Source organism: Leptonotus elevatus, chromosome 9, assembly GCF_054856555.1.
Source record: "Leptonotus elevatus isolate MCC_2025b chromosome 9, RoL_Lele_1.0, whole genome shotgun sequence".
Lineage (NCBI taxonomy): Eukaryota > Metazoa > Chordata > Actinopteri > Syngnathiformes > Syngnathidae > Leptonotus > Leptonotus elevatus.
In genome coordinates, this window is record NC_141247.1 from 12,662,476 (window position 1) to 12,681,278 (window position 18,803).

Genomic DNA, 18,803 nt, shown 5'->3' on the forward strand with positions numbered 1-18,803 from the left:
TAATATATGGCCAAGTCATATTCTTTTTATTATCATTATTATGGACAATGGAAATAGTGTTGATTCTGTTGTGAGCAAAAAAACAACAACATATATACTGCATATATATCAGGAATCAAAAGGATATTTAAAAAAAAAGGCCTTTAAGCAAGAACTACTGCTGTTTATTTTTTTGCGACCACTAGGGGGTACTGTCACATACTGACCACTCTTGCGTCGCCCGTCTTGTATCTGCTACACTTTTATGCAAACAAGTTCCATGCATGCAATGTTGTTGATTAAAACACAATTTATTGCAAGACTATTTATGGATGAATAATAAGACATTTTTCTACCAGTCGTTCCCCCTCATGACTTTACTATAGTCAGTGATAACTTCAATATATGTGTATGGAAGCCACTCTGTGTAAATGATGAAAATACACATTTCAAGCAGAGATAGCAGGGAATATTTGTATATACAGCATAAAATTAGCCAACAAAAACGTCAGTGTTCTTCAAAGGGGATCTCTTTTTTTCCCAGTTACATGATACAGACTTGTCAATGCTAATTATAAAAGTAAAGAGGTGATTATAATAATAAAACAAAACCAATCTGTATGTGAACACGTTGAAGAGACAGGAGTTTCAAACAGACAGAGCTGTGTGGAAGACCAGTGCGTGATAAATAAGTGCAAAAGAATTATTACAAGGATAAAATATCCCCCTTTAATAAATATTGTTACTGTCTTATCAACTGAAATATCAGTGGCCTGTGCTAAAGCTGTGAGCTTGAAGTTGGATCCTCGCTTGCAATTGGTGGCGGGATTTTGAAGAACATATACAGAGCTGGAGTGAAGATAAGGACGGTGCCAAGTATGGAGACAGTCAGGAATGCCCACAGGAAGATTCTGTCTAGCACCTGGGCCACAAATTTCCAGTCCTGTACCACCTGGGAGAAGAAGAGGAATGTGAGTATAACAAGGATATGGTACATTTATAATATAACCGCATATTAATAACAGATTGTTTTTCACATACAACATTCTCCATTCACATGCTGGGGGAAAAAAAGAAAGGGAGAAAAAAAGAAAATGTCGTAATATGCAAGCAGTTCCAGTAGTTAGTGATTTTCCTTTACACAGCAACATTAAGCGGATGTGCGGACTGAAAAACTATACAACAAAGTAATATTCACGCCTTACCCACTGGATGATAGGATCCAAAAATAAAATCAGCAAGTAGGTGAATACATTATGTATTACTCATAAGTTGAAATGCATCAAGAGCGCTGTGGTCGTCTAGTGATTCCCAAATCTCATCCAATTTCACTTATATGAGACTCATTATTTGTTAATTACAGATATAGTCCTTTACCTATCTATGTCAGAGATGCGCAGTGACAGGCAGAACCATTAAATGCCCTTCCATTTGATGGCAGAAGGTACAATAAACCTCTGGATCCACTTTTTGCCATTCACACAAGAGAATTCGTCAGAGATTCTTGCAAGCATATCAGCTACGTGTTCAACTAAACAGGGCCAGATTTCACATGGTGTAACAATATTTCTGAGCAAATTGAGACAAGCTCGTCATTAGGTATGTATTCATACTTGGGTTGGGGTGGATAGCGGGGGTGAATGGGGGCCGTGGGGGGAGCGGGGGCTGTGGACCGGTGGGGTGCCTGGCGGGCATGCCGTGCCCCGTCCTGCTGCGTTGAGTTGGGTTGGGGGCGCGGACCGTGTTGGGGTGGGGGGCACTCCTGGCTCCTGGGTTTGCTCTCCGGCCGGTGGCCCCTGCGGGGCCCGGGGGTTGTCCCTTGGCGCTGCCGTGGCCTGGGGGGCCCTGAGGTGTTGCGCTTGCTCTGTCCTGGCAGGGGTCGACGGCGCCCCTCTTTGGTGGAGATTTTCATGCATGCCAGATCCACCACACCAGCATCTATCGAAACTCAGACACAATCTGTTTCTTCCTCTGGTCATTGAATCGGTGGAGGCTGGTGTCTGTGGATCTCACTCTGCTCCTTCCTTCCTTTCCTCAGTCTCTCCTTTGGTCTCTTGAGGTCTCCCTGATTTGTTGGAATTTAGATGTTTCTGGGGTTGGTGAAAGACTCTGGTTGGTAACCCGGTGGGTAGTAGGTGATGTCTGGTCGGTGCTGGTTTTCACTTTCCTTTCTTTTCTTTGATCCTTCCTCGGGTCTCCTGACAACCTCACGACTCTAGCTGGATTCTGAAGTATTCGGTGTCGGTGAACGGTATGGGATTTTTAATAGGTTTTAGGGGAACTAATGAATACACACTCACACGCACGCACACATGCACACACACCCACACACACACATACACACGCACATGCACATACTAAAAAAGAAGAAGAAAAAAAAGGAAAAAAATAAATAAATAAAAATAAAAAAGGTATATATTCATACTTAATGTGACATATTTGGGGGGGTGCCATGAGATTTTTGGTTCAATACAGAAATACTGGCTGAGTATTTTAAAGGGACAGTGGGTAGGATTTAGCACCATCTAGTGGTGAACTAATAATAAATTCACTTTGAAAATCACGTTTTAATTTCAATAATCTGCAAAAACATATGTTCTATCACATCAACGTATATTTTTTCATATAATTGTAAGACTAATTATATTATATAGTTTGCGCCGGACCTTACGGGAGGCTGACAATTTGCCGCCATCTGCTACGGCTATCTAAGGGAGAAGAACTTTGTGAACGTAGATAGCCTCTGCTACCGCGACCGCTGCTTACCGTCCACAGCTGGGGCCTGCAGGTGGTCATCGCTGAGTCCTCTGATTTGTCTCACTCTGCTTTGCTCTAGCTAGCTTTTGTTAGCTTCTCCTGCTAGCCGCCCTTGTTAGCCGCTCCAGCCAGTTCTTGCTAGCCACTTTTCTTAACCTCGTCAGCGAGTTCTTGCTCCTTGGGGCTGGTTTATCTGTCTGTGGCACCATAAATGCGCGTTTTTTCTAAAAGCACCTCGCGCTTTGAACTTAGGTCAATGCATTCTATTAGTTCACCACTAGATGGCAATAAATTCGACACACTGTCTCTTTAATACATCACATGTATTGTACAAAACAAATTGAAATTCAGTAATTTCTAGGGTTAGGGAATCTCTTATTTGACTAGTGTTGAGGAACTGCCACAAAACTTCAGGTGAGGTAACTTGAAAAAAACAAAGAATGTCTATTTTTAAAAACCTGCTAAAGGCCAAATTGATTGCTGCAATCAATTAGTAAAAAGAAAACTCCAAAAAATCAGTTAGGGGAGGGCAATTAACTCATTCACTGCCATAAATTAATTTGAACTATTTATATTAGTTTAACCTTTTTTCTACTTTTGTTAACAAGAGTAAGAAAACCTAGAATTTTTTTTATTGTACATTTCGAACAGATATAAAATGTGTGATTAATCGTGAGTTAACTAGTGAAGTCATGGGATTAATTACGATTACTAATATTAATTGCCTGACGCCCCTAATTTTTAATAATCTTTTATTTAAAAAAAAAAGATTTAAAAAATGAAAAAATATTTAAAATTAGGGGTGTCATGCAATTAATATTATTAATCATTATTAATCGCATGACTTCACTAGTTAACTCACGATTAATCGCACATTTTATATCTGTTCGAAATCTAAAATAATTTGTTTTATAGTTATTTTATACTCTTGTTAACAAAAGTAAAAATATGTTTGTTTTTGTATAGATTTTTTTACATCTATAGCCGTCAATGGCAGTGAATGACTTAATTGCCATTTTATGCCCTCAGAGAAGTAGTTTACTTTCCCCCACAAACCTTGCAAGGTCATCTTACCTCTCGAATGAAGTGTTCCTTGCGGATGTGTCTGCTGATGTAGCGTACTGAGTAGATGGCCTTCTCCAGCATGGTGGCCCAGGCCTCGTCCTCCTTTCCATCGGAAGCCGCCTGTCCACCGCTCGCCCTCTGGCCTCCTCTCCGACCTCCAGATCGCGGTTTCACCTCGGGACTTTCAGGAGCCAGCTCCGGGTAATGGTAGCGGTCGATGTGACCTCGCATGCACAGCAACCTGGGCAGCTTCTGAAGAAAGAGGTTGCGGACCCACGGCGACATGGGGTGGTAGGTGGCCGACGAGCGGTGGTGCACGTTGATGACGAAGACGGTGACGATGATTGAGAGCGTGACAAAAATCATGATGAAAAGCAAATACTCGCCAATGAGCGGGATGACTTTGGAAGACGAGGGGATGATCTCCTCGATGACGAGGAGGAAGACGGTGAGCGACACGAGGACAGAGGTGGAGAGCGACAGCTTCTCGCCTTCGTCGGACGGCAGGTAGAAGACCAGCACGGTCAAGAAAGACAAGCCCAGACAAGGGAAGATGAGGAACAGCGTGTAGAATAACGGCAACCTCTTCAGGATGAAGGAGTACGTGAGGAAGGGGTAGGAATACATGCCGTCCTTCCGGTTTCCTTTTGCGCCCGTAGCGTTGAGGATCTCCCACTCGCCGTTATCGAAAAAGTCCTTCCGGTCCACGTGGTTGTCAATCAAAACCAGGTCTACCATGTTGCCGTCGTAGGTCCAAGAGCCGAACTTCATGGTGCAATTCTGCCGGTCAAAGGGGAAAAAGGTGACGTCCATGGTGCAGGCCGACTTGTAACTGGCAGGCGGTGTCCAGGTGATGACTCCGTTGTACTTGACGATGGCTTTGGTCATCAGGGAGCCCTCAAACCGCCCGTCAGCGCTGAAGAAAAATCATAGTCACAGAATGTGTATTTTGGAAACGTGTAAATCCTTAAAAAAAATAATAATAATAATAAAACAGCACATTCATGTAGAACAGTTGATGAATAATATAATTTTGTGGACCATAAAATGTGTACCCAACTTTTGATAATCAACGTATAGTGTGAATTATTCTTCCAATGTTAAAGCAGTGGTTCCTCATACTTTTCTTACACCAGGTAACCACCTCAAAAAAACTTCACTCTCTGAATACAGTACTACCATAATAACCAACATTACATGCCGTAGCGTCGTCGGTGCAAGTGTTCGTTAAAACAGAACTCGAGGTTATATTTCTAAAAAGTATTTCTAATATTATTGTAAGTCAGTTTAACTTTATGCACACATTTTGAACATTAGCCCAAAAAATTAAATGTAGGAGAATAAAAAAACTGTACTTAAATAATGATTCCGGCGAAATATATTGCAAAAAAAAAATGTGCCTACATCTTTTAAGCCAAACAGTTCTAAAATAAATAAATAAATATATATATATATATATATATATATATATATATATATATATATATATATATATATATATATATATATATATATATATATATATATATATGTGAATGCATTTTACTTATATACAACTGAACTATACTTGACAAACTACATTGAATTGAATTACAATTTTCAACTAATTTAGTGATTGTTTAGCATACCATTAGCGGGTGCCCTAGAACCACACTTTGACAGTCGTTGCATTAATAAAGTAAGCCCCCAATTTTTTTTTACAATAACATGTTGTATGTGCCCCTGCTAATCTAAACACAGTATTCTGATTAATATTGCGTATATGTTAAATATGAGTTAATTAGCAAAATCCACCCATTTTTTTTTATCTCAGAGGGTGACAATTTTGCAGCTGTGATTGGTTGTTTGTTACCTGAGCAACTGTGATGTCATTTTCAGTGGACAGCAAGTGTCAAAATGCCCGCCCCTTGAGATGGATTTGGATTTTGTTGCTTTATTCATATTCCACAAACGCAATATTAATCAGAATAACGTGTTTAAACTATTGGGAGCACATGCAACATATTATTGTAAAGAAAATGTGAGGGTCGACGTCCACTTTAAGAACTTGGGTTTCCTTCTCTTTTTTTTTGCACATAATTTATTTGCATTTTAGTGGAAAAACTGATGAAAATGTCGGATCTTACTTTTCATACAGGACAATGTCAGGGAGCCAAATGTTTTCAGATGGAACTCGGATGGAAGTAATGCCTCCATATTTATCTGGATTCCAACGCAGCTTGAAATCAATCCATTGCTGCTCAACACACAAAACAAAACACACTACTCAACACCACTTTTGTATTCATTCGCTTTAAGCATCAAAACAAACTTATGGTGGTTTTATGCAGATTTTCTTTTGCCATAAGGAAACATCGATTGTTGTGTCATTCATTTTCTATAGTGCATGTCAGAGGCGATTCTAGGGTCAGAGGTTCAGGGGTGCTATAAAGACGTTTGGGGGTGCTTGGGTGGTACAAAGAGGGTTGAGGTTGTGATAGGTCGCTTGTGGTGGTTTTGGGGGTTACTCCCCGCTCCAAAAATTGCATGGGAAGTCAGTGAGTAAACCGAATCTAATAAAAGTTCTTCAAAAGAGAAAAGTACTTAAAATATAAACATATAAAATGATACTTTTCACATATTCTGGTGTAAGTAAGGAACACTTGATTTCACCACTCTCGACAGACATAACCCGTGAATGGACTGAGGAGGATGACACGCATTGCTCTCTGCACAGCTTGCTTGTAAGCAAAAGCAGAGATGGGAGGGGTCAAGTTGGATGAAGCCATTTTCAATCAAATGGGGGGGTGTACTGTATTTTTGTTGTTTGAATATGACTTTTAAGCTCTGTGGTTTATATATGTATTATAGTTATGAGTTTCTAGCTTGTTAAAAAGAACACGTAGTCAAATATATCTGTATCTACTCAAATTTAAATTCAATTTGAAGCACTCCCCAAATAGGGCTAAATACGTGTCTGGTGCATGTCCTCATTAGGCTTTAAAACCTTTATCACATATACAGTGAAATGTGTGTTTAATAATTTGACAATGTGTTTTTTGAACAGCAATAAACAGCTATAGAACTGTAAATGTTGACTACTGCTTACCTGCCAAAGCCAAACATTTGTCGTCATTAGCTGGTTCTTTTCATCCTAAACATAATAACACAAATAAAAGAGGGACGTGATTAGGAAGAGATAACCACATAACTAATCAATGGAATAGGGCCTAATTAATTTGGTTGTATTTGTATAACTATAATAGTCATTCCATAAGCTAATTGACAAGGACAACAATTTTAGAGTAATAGTGCATATAACTGCATTGAGAGAATTATACCAATCATTCACCTCATTCAGTACACGTGCACAAGTGTATTAAATCAATACAAGAGCTTGGGGGGGGGGAAAAAAGGATAATTATGTTCAGTTTATATTGACACAGTCAGACTGGCCTGAGGAGCTTAAATGAAGGACAGCAAAAAAAAAAAAGAGCACTAAACACTTACACTGAAAAGCAAGGACAGACTCAGAAAGAGGATAAGATGGGGGGGGGGGGGCAACTTAAACGCTGCAGACATCTGCAGGTGAGGGAGTGTTTCCGACGAGCCCCGGCCTTAGCTGTCAACCTCACTTGGACGCTGCGGCCGTCACATTGAGCAGAGGTGAAGTATAATCTAATACTGAGCTTTGCAGCAGCCAATCATGTGAGCACAGAGGGACAACACAGAACACATTGTCGCCGCACTCCCTCTCTCTTTAGTCCAAAATTCAAAAGGACCACCTGACTGAAACGGTTTCTTTCTCTCACCCAAGAAAGGGCTTTGTATTCAGCTCATGTGGCAGGTGGGAGCCAAAATGGTTGGGATGAATATTTCACGCTGAGGAGCGTAGCTCATCCATTAGCGTCCTCCATTTTCCCTCCCTTTGAACAAACCAAAGCATTTCATCCTATCAGCGGCAACCTCTGAAATATTAAAACAGCACTCCAGTCAGAGATGGGATGCATGTGGATCTGTGAAGAAAGTGTTCGGGATCTATTTTCAGGAATTCAGGAACTTGGATAGTTCTGAACTCAGCTTCATTTAAAAAATAAAAATAAAAATACCCTTCTAGTGAAGTTAACATTTTTATTATTATTATTATTTTATTTTGTTTTTATTTTTTTAGTATTATTTATTTTTATAATAGTTGTGGCACATTGGCTGTCTAATATTAAAGTATTGCTTTGGGGCTATAATGTGGCATCTTGTTGCTAAGGAACTACATTAAGTGAGTTGAGAAGCTTCATATAGCGCTTTGCTGCCATCTTGTGGCATCAAGAGGCATCTACTAATGGATTTTCACCATTCAGTGTGATGACTACGCTACTGAAATGTACAACCCAATAATAAACAATGTGAACTGGCAAACTTTTTAAAACAGTTCTTGGATTTTGATGACATTGCGCAAGTGTACCTGATGAAAGCGAGTTTACATTTGTGAAGTTGTAAAACGCAAGTTAAAGCAATTGGCGTGTTCCCTCTCACCACATCCACCAGCTGGGAGATCTTGAGCCCGAAGCGGACTCTGATGGTGTCGTTGGCATGTTGAATGGGCCTCACCCAGCGCTGGTAGCCTTGGAAGAGATTCTTCAGCAGGGCGTCCTCCATCTCCGCCAAGGATACAAACTCATTTGGCGCTAGAATGGAAAGAGGGCAGCGACAGTGAAACATAAGAACAACCATAAATTAAATGAAGAATGAATATGATAGTCTGGGACTGCATTAGAGAGTGGAAGTCGTTCTTTATAGAATGTATATGTGTAATCATATTGTTCAATTGAGCAGTCATCACTGCAGTCATCATGCAGTACATACAGTACCGGGAAGTATTTTAATGCAATACAGTCACTCAAACAGTCACAAATGTGCAATTAACCTCATGACTTAATCCTGCTTTTCCACAGTAGGCTACTACAGGCTGCTCAAAATTAAACTCTCTTGAGCTTTGGTAGGGAAAGATCAGCACTTTGCATTGTATTATTTTATATTCGGTGACAATCTGATATATAGTTACCCTGACATGTAAGGCCCTTTATTAGATACACGTGCACAATTTAACGAGATTCAGCATAGAATCAAGTTCTGATTGATACTGACCAGTATGTTTATTATTGTGATTTTACATTGCAGCGCTGTAAAAGTGCACTGCTAACCTAACTTACTGACAAATGCTTCTAATACTTTGGGTCCGTTCTTTTTTTTATAAGATACTGTTCCACCCACAATCATAAACAAGCATATTGCTAAATGAAAAGCCCTTTGACACTGTCAATCAAAAACTAGATTGTGATCATCTTCTTTGAAGTTCATTTTCAATGTAACTACAAAGACAGAAAAGTAACATGCGCCATGCGCACCACAACAATACACAGATCATTATCTGAACCGTTTATCCTCAATTTACTAGTCTTAGAGGAATGCATGTTTCCACTACTAGCGCTACTTTGGGCCTACTACAACCTCTCTAGTAAAGTAGTCCTGCACTTTAGCCACGCAGTAGTAATCTCGGGGCACCTACTGGTAGCATCCAAATGTCCACCATGTCATGATCTGTCATCTGTTGAATTAGTTTTGATTATAGTTTTGTCATGATTTCCTTGTGTTAATTTTTTTCTGTTTCGTTAGCTTATTGTGTCCACCTGTTCTTGTCATCAAGTTTCCTTGTGTCTTCCAATCAACTCCCTCAGGCACTTTTGTCTTCTTATCCACTGATTCTCTGTGTCTTGTCAGTCTGCTTGTCTTTGAGTTGCCTTCTTCTGCCTCCTTCTTCATTGCTTATTTGCTTTAGTTAGTTGTCCCTGTCACATTTTGTTGCTGTCGGGGTTCTATTTCAGTATTTTTTGTTTTTTTAATTGTTTTTTTACTTTTGTTAATTTTGTATTTTGAGAACCCAAGCACCTTGTTTATTTTGGTTCTTTTGTTTTTGAGTCCCTCCTGCCTCCCTTCCTTTATCTGTGTCTTCAACCCAACGCAAAACCTGACACACGCGTAGTTTGTAAACTACCCCTAACCAAGATATCAAGGACGTCCCAAAATTTGCTCAAACTGTGGCATGACATTCTAGTAAACTCCTGCTCTTGAGTGAGGATACGGCCCAAGACCTGCCATGGATGGCGAAAATATACAAGCAACTGAAGCTTGACAAAAAAGGTTTGTTATTGCCAATAGATGCCACAGATGGCAGCAAAGCACGACTTCTATCTGAGAGAAACTCCTCAACTCACTTCTACGTACATATATCATTGACACCAAGATGCCACCAAAGCAATAATGTCATTTATTTGGCGTGAATACCAAAGCAGCAAGTAAGTGATTTGTTCAGCCAATAAATAACACAGGATAAGTTCCAAAAATAAATACTACATGACATTATATTATTATGCTAGTTGTAAAGATCTGCTACTTCTCTGGTACTACTTGTAGTATGTCGCTACCGTACTCCAAACTTGTCCTGTGTGTGGAAATATGTCATAGTACAGTAGTGGAAAGCACTAGTGGAAAAACGTTACTAGTAACTTAATAAGACACATTTGTTCTATAGTGCGTCCGACCTGTGCTACCGGTGAGGATAAAGTATAGGTACCTTTGACCTTGAGCTGGATATCAAGGATATTAAATAAATGCTCAAATGACTTTCCATACCCGCTTTCATTTGCATAATTTCTTACCACTGCTGGCGGCGAGGGCGAGCGGGCAAGATGCAGCCGAGAGGACGACGAGGAGCGCCAACTTCATCGTGTCCTTTGCGCTCCTGCAGACGCTTTTCGCTAACATCTGATGGTCCGGAGACACGCCGAGGGTCCCATCAAGTGAAGCGGACAGGCTACGGCCCCAAACCGTGAAGAGAGACGGGGTGCACACGCTGACTTCGGGATGGAGCGTCACAAGGTGGAAGAGGAGGTGGGATGGAGGAGAGGATGAGGGGGTGGAGTCACTGGAATGGACGTGGAGCAATGTTTATTATTTATTTTTAGAGCGGGTCCAATACATTTAATATTTAATGGTATAAAGTCTAAGACCTTTCAATTTTTAATTAATATCAAAACATTTTTAATTGACTTGTGTATAATGTAACAAAAAGGGGAATTCCAATGTTCCTGCTGTTTGGTGACTGATGATGCTTCATTTTAGGATGTACTTCCATAGATGCCCACTAGAGGGTGCTAAAAAAAAAGAATGACTCAGGCATGTATTAGTCCATGTCCAAGAGCGTCCTTTGAACATGCAAAACACATCATATTGATATTGCCAGGTTCAGAAGGTACATTGCAGTTATCTGCATATTTGATTACGCATTTGATATTACATTATTAAAAACAGTATTCTTGACATGGCTCAGGTTTAACTATAGGCCTGTGTCAAGTTAATGTGTCTTTCAGTTCTTGTTTTTTATTTATTGCACATTTTATCACTTTCATTTGCAGCAAGCTTTGAACCTGACCCTCTGGTTCCAAAGGGCAAGTCTGTACAGGTCAACTTCTGCCACATGCTATTATTGTAGGTCACTATAAAAGGCAAAATAAAGCGTATAGATACTGACTCCTAAAAACGTATATGACATTCATACAGTGCAGAACGTCCATCATCATTCAATCAGCTGCCATATAGGACAGTTTGGGAAGGACTCCTGCATACAAACACACTGACAAACAGATGTTTCTATACATGTTGGAGTCATTAAATTAGTACCTTTCACAGGATGTCTGTGGGCGTTCCATTGAAGCGTGAAAATACTCATGGGAACAACACCGGAACAATTTTGTGCTGCCAAATGTTCACTAGCTCCAAATGACAAATTTACAGTATAAAACTGTCGATTAGAAATGACTGATGAAAATGAGAAAGAGATAGACACACTGCCATGATTGAGAAGGCACACGCACACACAAACAGTCACCGATGGCAGCGGGTTTTGCCAGATGACTCCACTTTTGATAGTGTTGCATGTGCTGAGAAACTTGTAGGAAGAAAGTAAAAATGTCAAGCTGACGTGTTAAATAAACAGTTAATTATTCAGTTGTTGGGTTCGTGAATTATAATAAATATCTATCCGTCCATTTTCTATACTGCTTATCCTGTTCCAAGTCACAATAAATAAATAAATTAATTAATTAATAAAAAAAAATAATAATAAAAAATAATATATATATATAACACTGCAAAATTAAAGAAGAAGAAGTAGAAGAAGAAGAGCAGACTTTTCATCGAATCTGGTTCTCTTCACCTTGAATTCAGAAAGTGTTGTGTTCTTGTAATCCCCATCTCCATTCAGCTTAAGGAAGTGTTCCTTTAGTTTTGTGCTGGACTAGAATTGTTCAACTTGGCATTGCACATCATGCTGTTAGGACACTGACCCCTGTCACGCAACTCAACTTGATATTTTAGAGCACCACTGTTGTTCTACTTTGTAAAATGGAACCCAGGGGCAGCATATACAATGAAAACAGCAGAGGCCCCATAATTGAACCCTGTGGAACACCACACGTTCTGTTATACATGTGAATTCATATTGCATCTATTCTTCCGACCATTTTATGTCTTGACATAGTATGAAAGGAATACAACAATAAAGTAATCACACGGCATACCGTCACAACAGTCACAAGTCAACTACCGAGTGCACCAAATTCCCTGCATGACAGAGGTCAAGCCATTTAGCGTGGCCTGCAGTCAACGGTGGCCTGGTGTACTGCTGTATTACAATTGCCATTGTAATTCCTAGCTGACCATTTAGCATAAAGACAACAGTGACTGAGTAGAACAATTCAGAATTTAAAGAACAGATACTGGCATATTTTCAATCACGTGTTTGTTTTATGAGCAAAGTGCATGTTTCTTTCCAAGAGAATTACGTTTGAGCTAGTTGGAAAGTTCAAAAGCCACGATTGCTTTTGGAGCAGCATTATTATTTTTTTAACTATAGTAGCATCAGATACGATAAAAAAAAAAAGATAATAATCTACAGCCCCTGCAGGTGAAACAACCAAAAATGTTTTGGTGCCCATACTCACAAAGTACAACTCATCAAGCACAAAGCGCATGTTTGCTGTTTTGCATCTTCATCTCCTCCCTCTGTCCTCATCGCGGGTTACAATGATGGGCGGGGCTGGGGGAACGGGAGGCTGATTATCACAATGAAATTATCCTGATTTTCTGCTCCACTTGGAGCCGGGGGGACGAGCAGCTGCTGCCTCCCAGATCGTCCAGTCCGCCTCCCATCTAATCATTCGGAAACAAAAATTCTTGTGGGCTGCAAACCTGCCGGTTCCTTCCATGACGACTCTGTACAGCTGTGTTTGTAGACGCGTGTGTGTTTGTGCTGCAGTGAGTTATTGCATGCGCTGGATTTACTTTTGTTGGGTGGGTTTTGTTATGGACTGGTTAACTGTGTCTTCTGTTGTTGCGTAATTAGATTGTGCATATTTCGGCTGGGTGCAAAGATGTTTGATAAAACAGAGGAAACAGCCTAACGCCTGCAGGTGTTTATCTTATAATTTGTTTGTTATTTTAAGTATTTAAAAATCTGATGATGATAGCATGTAGTGGACTTTTTACGACTCTCGGAAAGCAATCAAACTGGGCCAAATATACATATTTAATGAAGAATGTTTCGATGAATTGAGCAAATAAATCCTCTTTTGTCAATTCCCAAATTGAAAGACAATTAAATGAACCAACATACCATATTAGTGAACCTCATATTCCAAATTCAAAATCCTTGAATCTTTTTGTAAGTACGTGTGTTTGCGTGTGTGTGTGTGCGCATGCCGTAAGCCAGTTGGCAGAATGAACTCTGGCACATCAAACATGTTGTCATCAGATGTGAGTCAGCTGTGCTTCTTGTGTCTCATCTGTATTTGTATTTGCATGAATGTCTGTTTACTGAATGCGCTTGTGTGTATATAGGTAGGTATGTAGGTAGGTAGGTACAGAAAAGTGCAGGTCCAAATGGTCAACAATGGACGGCAAGAAATGGCGCCGAGATGCAAATTTGTTCTTTGAGCGAATCTTTGCTTTGATTTGCGAACTAAATTTTGAGATACGAGCGCTGAACTCAAATCAACTCCCTGCACAACAAGCCACAGATTGGCATATAAGTAATTCTTTAAAATAGAGGCTTCAAGCCAGCTTAGGTGATTTGGTGCCCTAGGCGAAAGTCAATGTAATCGGCAATCCGTCAATAAATTCGGCAATCCGTCAATGACGGTCATCCCATTTTGGTGACGGATTGACGATGACGTAACATTGACGGATGCCCACCTCGAATACCAGACACTCATTTTGCTGAGCAATCGACGATTGACGGTTCATCTTGAAATATTGACAGATTCATATTCTGGTGAAGAAGAGACTAAATCTCAAAATAAAAATAAAACCCTGTCAAACACTCTAATGACCACAATAATATTACATTTATTTTTTTAGCCCGTCTATGGCTTTTTCTATGATGTAAGCTAGCGGACTTTAAGGCGGTAATGAGATTCCTTTAAATAAACAACTATTGTTCTTGTCAAGAAAAAAAAAATGGCTCTGGCGGTATACATTGAGGTTTCTAGTTCTGCAAAGGCAGAAAACTGTATATACCGTACAGTATCTTTTTTGCTCATTACATTGTGCCAGTGTACATACTGTACTGACCTGTGTGTTTGATGTCTCCTCCATTGTATCGAACATACAGTGTACACTGTAGTTACTCAACACTGCAGGGCACCCTCGGACGTGTGTGAGTGTGGGTAGTGTGTCTCTTGCGACTTGACATGTTCACAGTGAAATTTGGAGTCAAAGAGATGTTGTATAACCATCCGCCGCCTCTGGACAAGAGCGACAGATAATGATGCGTCTTCTGTCACGTCACATATGCAACACATCACGTGCGCTTAGAGCTGCAGTGACAGCATCAAGCGGACCTCGACTTTTGGCTGACATTATCGCGATGTATCGTCTGCCTTTAACGGATATGCTGTACTGTAGATGGCAGAGGGATAATGCACCTTTCAACATTCATTATTCATCATTTCACTGGAAGGAAGCTTAAATGTGTTGATGCTTAAAAAAGAGAAGATCAGCACAAAGCGTGAGGACAACACAAAAACAAAAGTGGATGCTGTATTAAAGTGGATGTGACAGCAAAATGTGGCCTAGAAAATAAATAAACAACAAACAAATAAATAAATGAATACAATTAGGAAAATATTACTTATTAAGAAAATGGATCTTCCAATAGAATAGGAAAAATCTAATTTAGTGAGATTACATAAAGTACATACACAACCTACAGCTTTAAAATGATCATATGAATCTTATTTAAAGGTAAACCAGTAATAAAGTCTCATTAACAGGTTCTAATATATTATCATGAAATGTTTGAAGTAAAAACATCCCAAAAAGTGAGATTAGCGTAAAACTCAGAAAATAAATTGTGCTTTCACTTGGGTCCCATCACATCTGCCTTTTTTTGCAAGTTATTGTTATCATATTTCATAAAATATTGCCAGATTTGATGTCTCTGTGGATTTGGACCAATATTGCATTAAAATTCTGTTTATGTAATCCCTCTGACATATTTGGCCTAAACAGCAACCTTGGATCCTGAATGAAATTTGTGTGAATGATTTGCCTACTGGCTTGTGAGTGACATATTCTGATATTCCACGGCCAAGTATAGAACCAATTGTGGTAACAAAAATTGTAATTGCATGCAAGTGAATGTACAATTTCTCCCCTTTATCCTCTGTGGTCTTGTTTCCACAGTTCAGACTCAAATAGCCTTTTGTTACTGTTTGACAGTTGGTATTGTGTCAGCTGCTGGCAATGATGAAATACTAACATATTTGTTCTCCTTTGAATTCCTTTGCAATTTTCAGATTGCAATTGTTGACCATATTTTGAGCTCGTAGTTAGCAGTCGTCACTTTACTTGTTGTTTTCTTCCATCAGAGGATGTAATGTGGCTCAGCTGCTTTGAGCCAAGCAGTCTGCCGCTCGACACGCTTTCCTCACATGTGTTTGGGAGCTTTTGTTATTGGCCAATTAAAACCAAGGTTGAACATTGTGGCCATCATTTCAAAAGATGTGTCTGAAAACAATGTTCATCACCGAAACAACATCACACCTAAAGTGAAGCACGGCGGGGGCCTTCGTCAAGGCGAATATAATCATCAGCTTTTTGAAATAGTAGCCAGTGTTTGCACGTAACTTTCACAAAATGTCAGGAAAAGCCTACTAGAACCTCTGAACTTTTTTTTTGTGTTAGTCAAAGGCACTTTACAGGGTGGCAGCTGTGTGCGGACTCCCATTTCACGTGGGTTTGAACATGATGGGTTCATTCTGAACACAGCCACATCCCACTTGTGCAAATTATTTTGATCAATTCTCTATTTTTACTTCAGTTCTTGAAAATATGAAAAAAATCTAATGAGTAATATAGCTTTTTGGTTACATTAATTGTGAAAATATTTTTTGATGTAATGTATCCCCCCCATTTTAAAAAACAATTTTTTACATGACAAGAACCTGGCATTTGAACAGGGGTGTGTAGACTTTTTATATCCACTGTGTGAAAATTATTCAAGACACTTTTCGCTAGTTCCTTTCAGTTAAATAATTCTGTAAATTTCCCCACTGTGAGAAAAAGAATAAAGGGAAAAATGTTTGCTAGCATTGTTTCTGGTTGATTACACTACAAAAACTAATTGGATAAAGCTTAGATTTGTATTTGCATGAACTACAAATACCGGTAAACTGTATATGAATCATGATCACGATGTTGGTGTTACCTGCATGAAAACATTTATTTGGGGCAACAACGTATTATTACTTGCAACATTATAATGTCCTACTAATAAAACATAGCGGCTATGACGACGGACGACTCGTTGCATCATTATGACAACATAATGATAATCTTGTGCGTGACCTTTGAGTGTGAAACCCAAGAAAGTGCCAGAAGCATTTTCTGTTGTTACACCAAAATACTCTTAATTTCTTCGACAATGCTCCTGTATTCGTCTATAAATATGCATCCGGTCTTTCTGCACTCATGTGGACACTTTTTATTGTGTGTGTGCGTGTGTGTGTGTGTGTGGGGGGGGGGGGGGTGTAAGTGCATTCAGCAGGCCCCCCTCGGAATGAATTATTTAGAGAAGAGTCTCCTCGACTTATCCACGGTCGAGCGGCCTCTGGCACGTACCGTTCTGCTCACAGCGGCACAAGAGACCCTAATTCGGCAACGTCTGCCGCTGTCTTACCCAACAGCGCCACACATTCTTCACTGCATGCTCGAGTCCGCAGCTGATGCCCCTTTGCCGCGTCCTCACCTTTGCGCAACTTCTCCACCAAGGATATTGAGTCTTTTGGCAGTTGAGGCGATGCTGTGTCTTATATCAAAATAAAATGTCATATGTCCCAAAACAAACATTGTGGATAGCCGCTATCTCGTAGCCGCCCTACGTGTCCGTAGGGATGAGCCATGTAAAATATTCATCCATATGGCTGGCTTAATAATGTATTATCCCTCAATTTAGCACCCGCAGCTTTGCTGTGCTCAGCTTTGCTCCGACGGCCACCAAGCACAAGAAGTCCAGTTATTCAAGCTTTGAAAATATCAAATTGTCACACTTACAAATTCCGATTAATGCGGTGAAGCGGCTTGTAGAAGGCGCCCCCTCTTCAACCTGCAGCTTGTCTGTTGTCCTTCACATCTTACAGGGAAGGTGAAAAATGCGTTGCAGATTTGTTCAGGTGCTTACCGTCTGTCGGGTTTACTATTTTAGGTTAGGTATTTATTGCTGGTTGTTTATTAGCCGGATTAGCTAAGGCATATTTTGGTAGAAATATGACAAAAGTGTGGATAGAGGATTATTATTATAAACAATGACAAAAGCCCATCCAAACGCCATCGCCGATTTCCAATCAAATTCCACATGTTCTGAAAGGGCATCGCAGTAAAAAAAAAAGCAGAAGTGTCACACCGTTTCCAAATTTAGCCGGAATCACTTCACAGTGTGGCAGCCCGATGCCGAAGTGACCACCCCCTCCATGAGCAAAACTGAAACTGATGGGATACGGCTTCATCTCTGTATTTTTAACTCGACTCTCTACAAGTAATCCCCCAGCATCACGTCGACACAAACATACGTTGACGCTCACACTTTCCATTTCTTACTTCGCAGGTGTCGTGCAGTCTTCCCCTACGCACACGTCGAAAAGTGCTGCACGCAAGGGGGGGATTTAATGTGACTGGTTGAGTTGCTTAGAGCCAGCGGTTGGGCCCATTTGAAGGCAGGCTGCGATCGGACTTGAGGGGGAATTTGTGTCTATAACCACCAAGAAGCTTCAATGTGTGTGCGCGTGTCAGTGCTGACATGCACACACACATTCGGGCTGAAGCTGTGACCGCTGATAGACGGAGGCAGAGAAGAAGAAGAAAGTGCTGTGCTTTTGCTATGGAGAGGACACGAGGAGTTCACTTTTCCAACTTGTTTAAAGTGTGTGAATTACAGAAGGGATTCAACAGTATTATGCAGAATTTGTAGCAGCAACTACAAGCATTCTGACGGTATGATAACCGTGAGCAAAAATATCACGGTATCACTGTATTAAAACTGCGACTCTAAAATGTCCTCTTTTTTCTTTATTTTTTATATTTGGGTAAATAAAAACATGCACTATGTAAAAGTTTAAAGAAATAAATGTTGACATTCTGTTTTAATTCTACTTAGCAAGTCATCACTGGTGAGCTATTTTTAGAACAGACCCCAGTTACTCGTGTTGTCCTTGGGGACATGTTCAGTTTTATTGATTTATTTTATTTTCAATTTTTTTTTAGGGCACTGCAAATTGTTAAATGACCCTTTGTGTCTCTTTCCTCTTAGGGGTGGTGGGGCCCTCGCCCTTCTTCCCTTCTCCCCCGTGCATGTGCATTCCCGGAGAAAAACGAGTTAAGTGAAGAGGCCACTCGTTGACTCAACTCAACTGCAT

At 40.1% G+C, this 18,803-nt stretch overlaps 1 protein-coding gene across 1 annotated transcript; it reads right to left on the reverse strand.

Annotated features, from left to right (window-relative positions):
- Window positions 1-5: 5 nt before the first annotated feature.
- LOC147168395 (neuronal acetylcholine receptor subunit non-alpha-2-like) lies at window positions 6-10,755 on the reverse strand. The gene is made up of 6 exons (XM_086084256.1): window positions 10,494-10,755; window positions 8,311-8,462; window positions 6,890-6,934; window positions 5,928-6,037; window positions 3,811-4,717; window positions 6-931 (listed from the first exon to the last, which is right to left on the reverse strand). The coding sequence occupies exons 1-6, from the start codon at window positions 10,597-10,599 to the stop codon at window positions 758-760; spliced, it is 1,494 nt and encodes a 497-aa protein (XP_085940382.1). The 5' UTR covers window positions 10,600-10,755; the 3' UTR covers window positions 6-757.
- Between the last annotated feature and the right edge of the window lie 8,048 nt (window positions 10,756-18,803).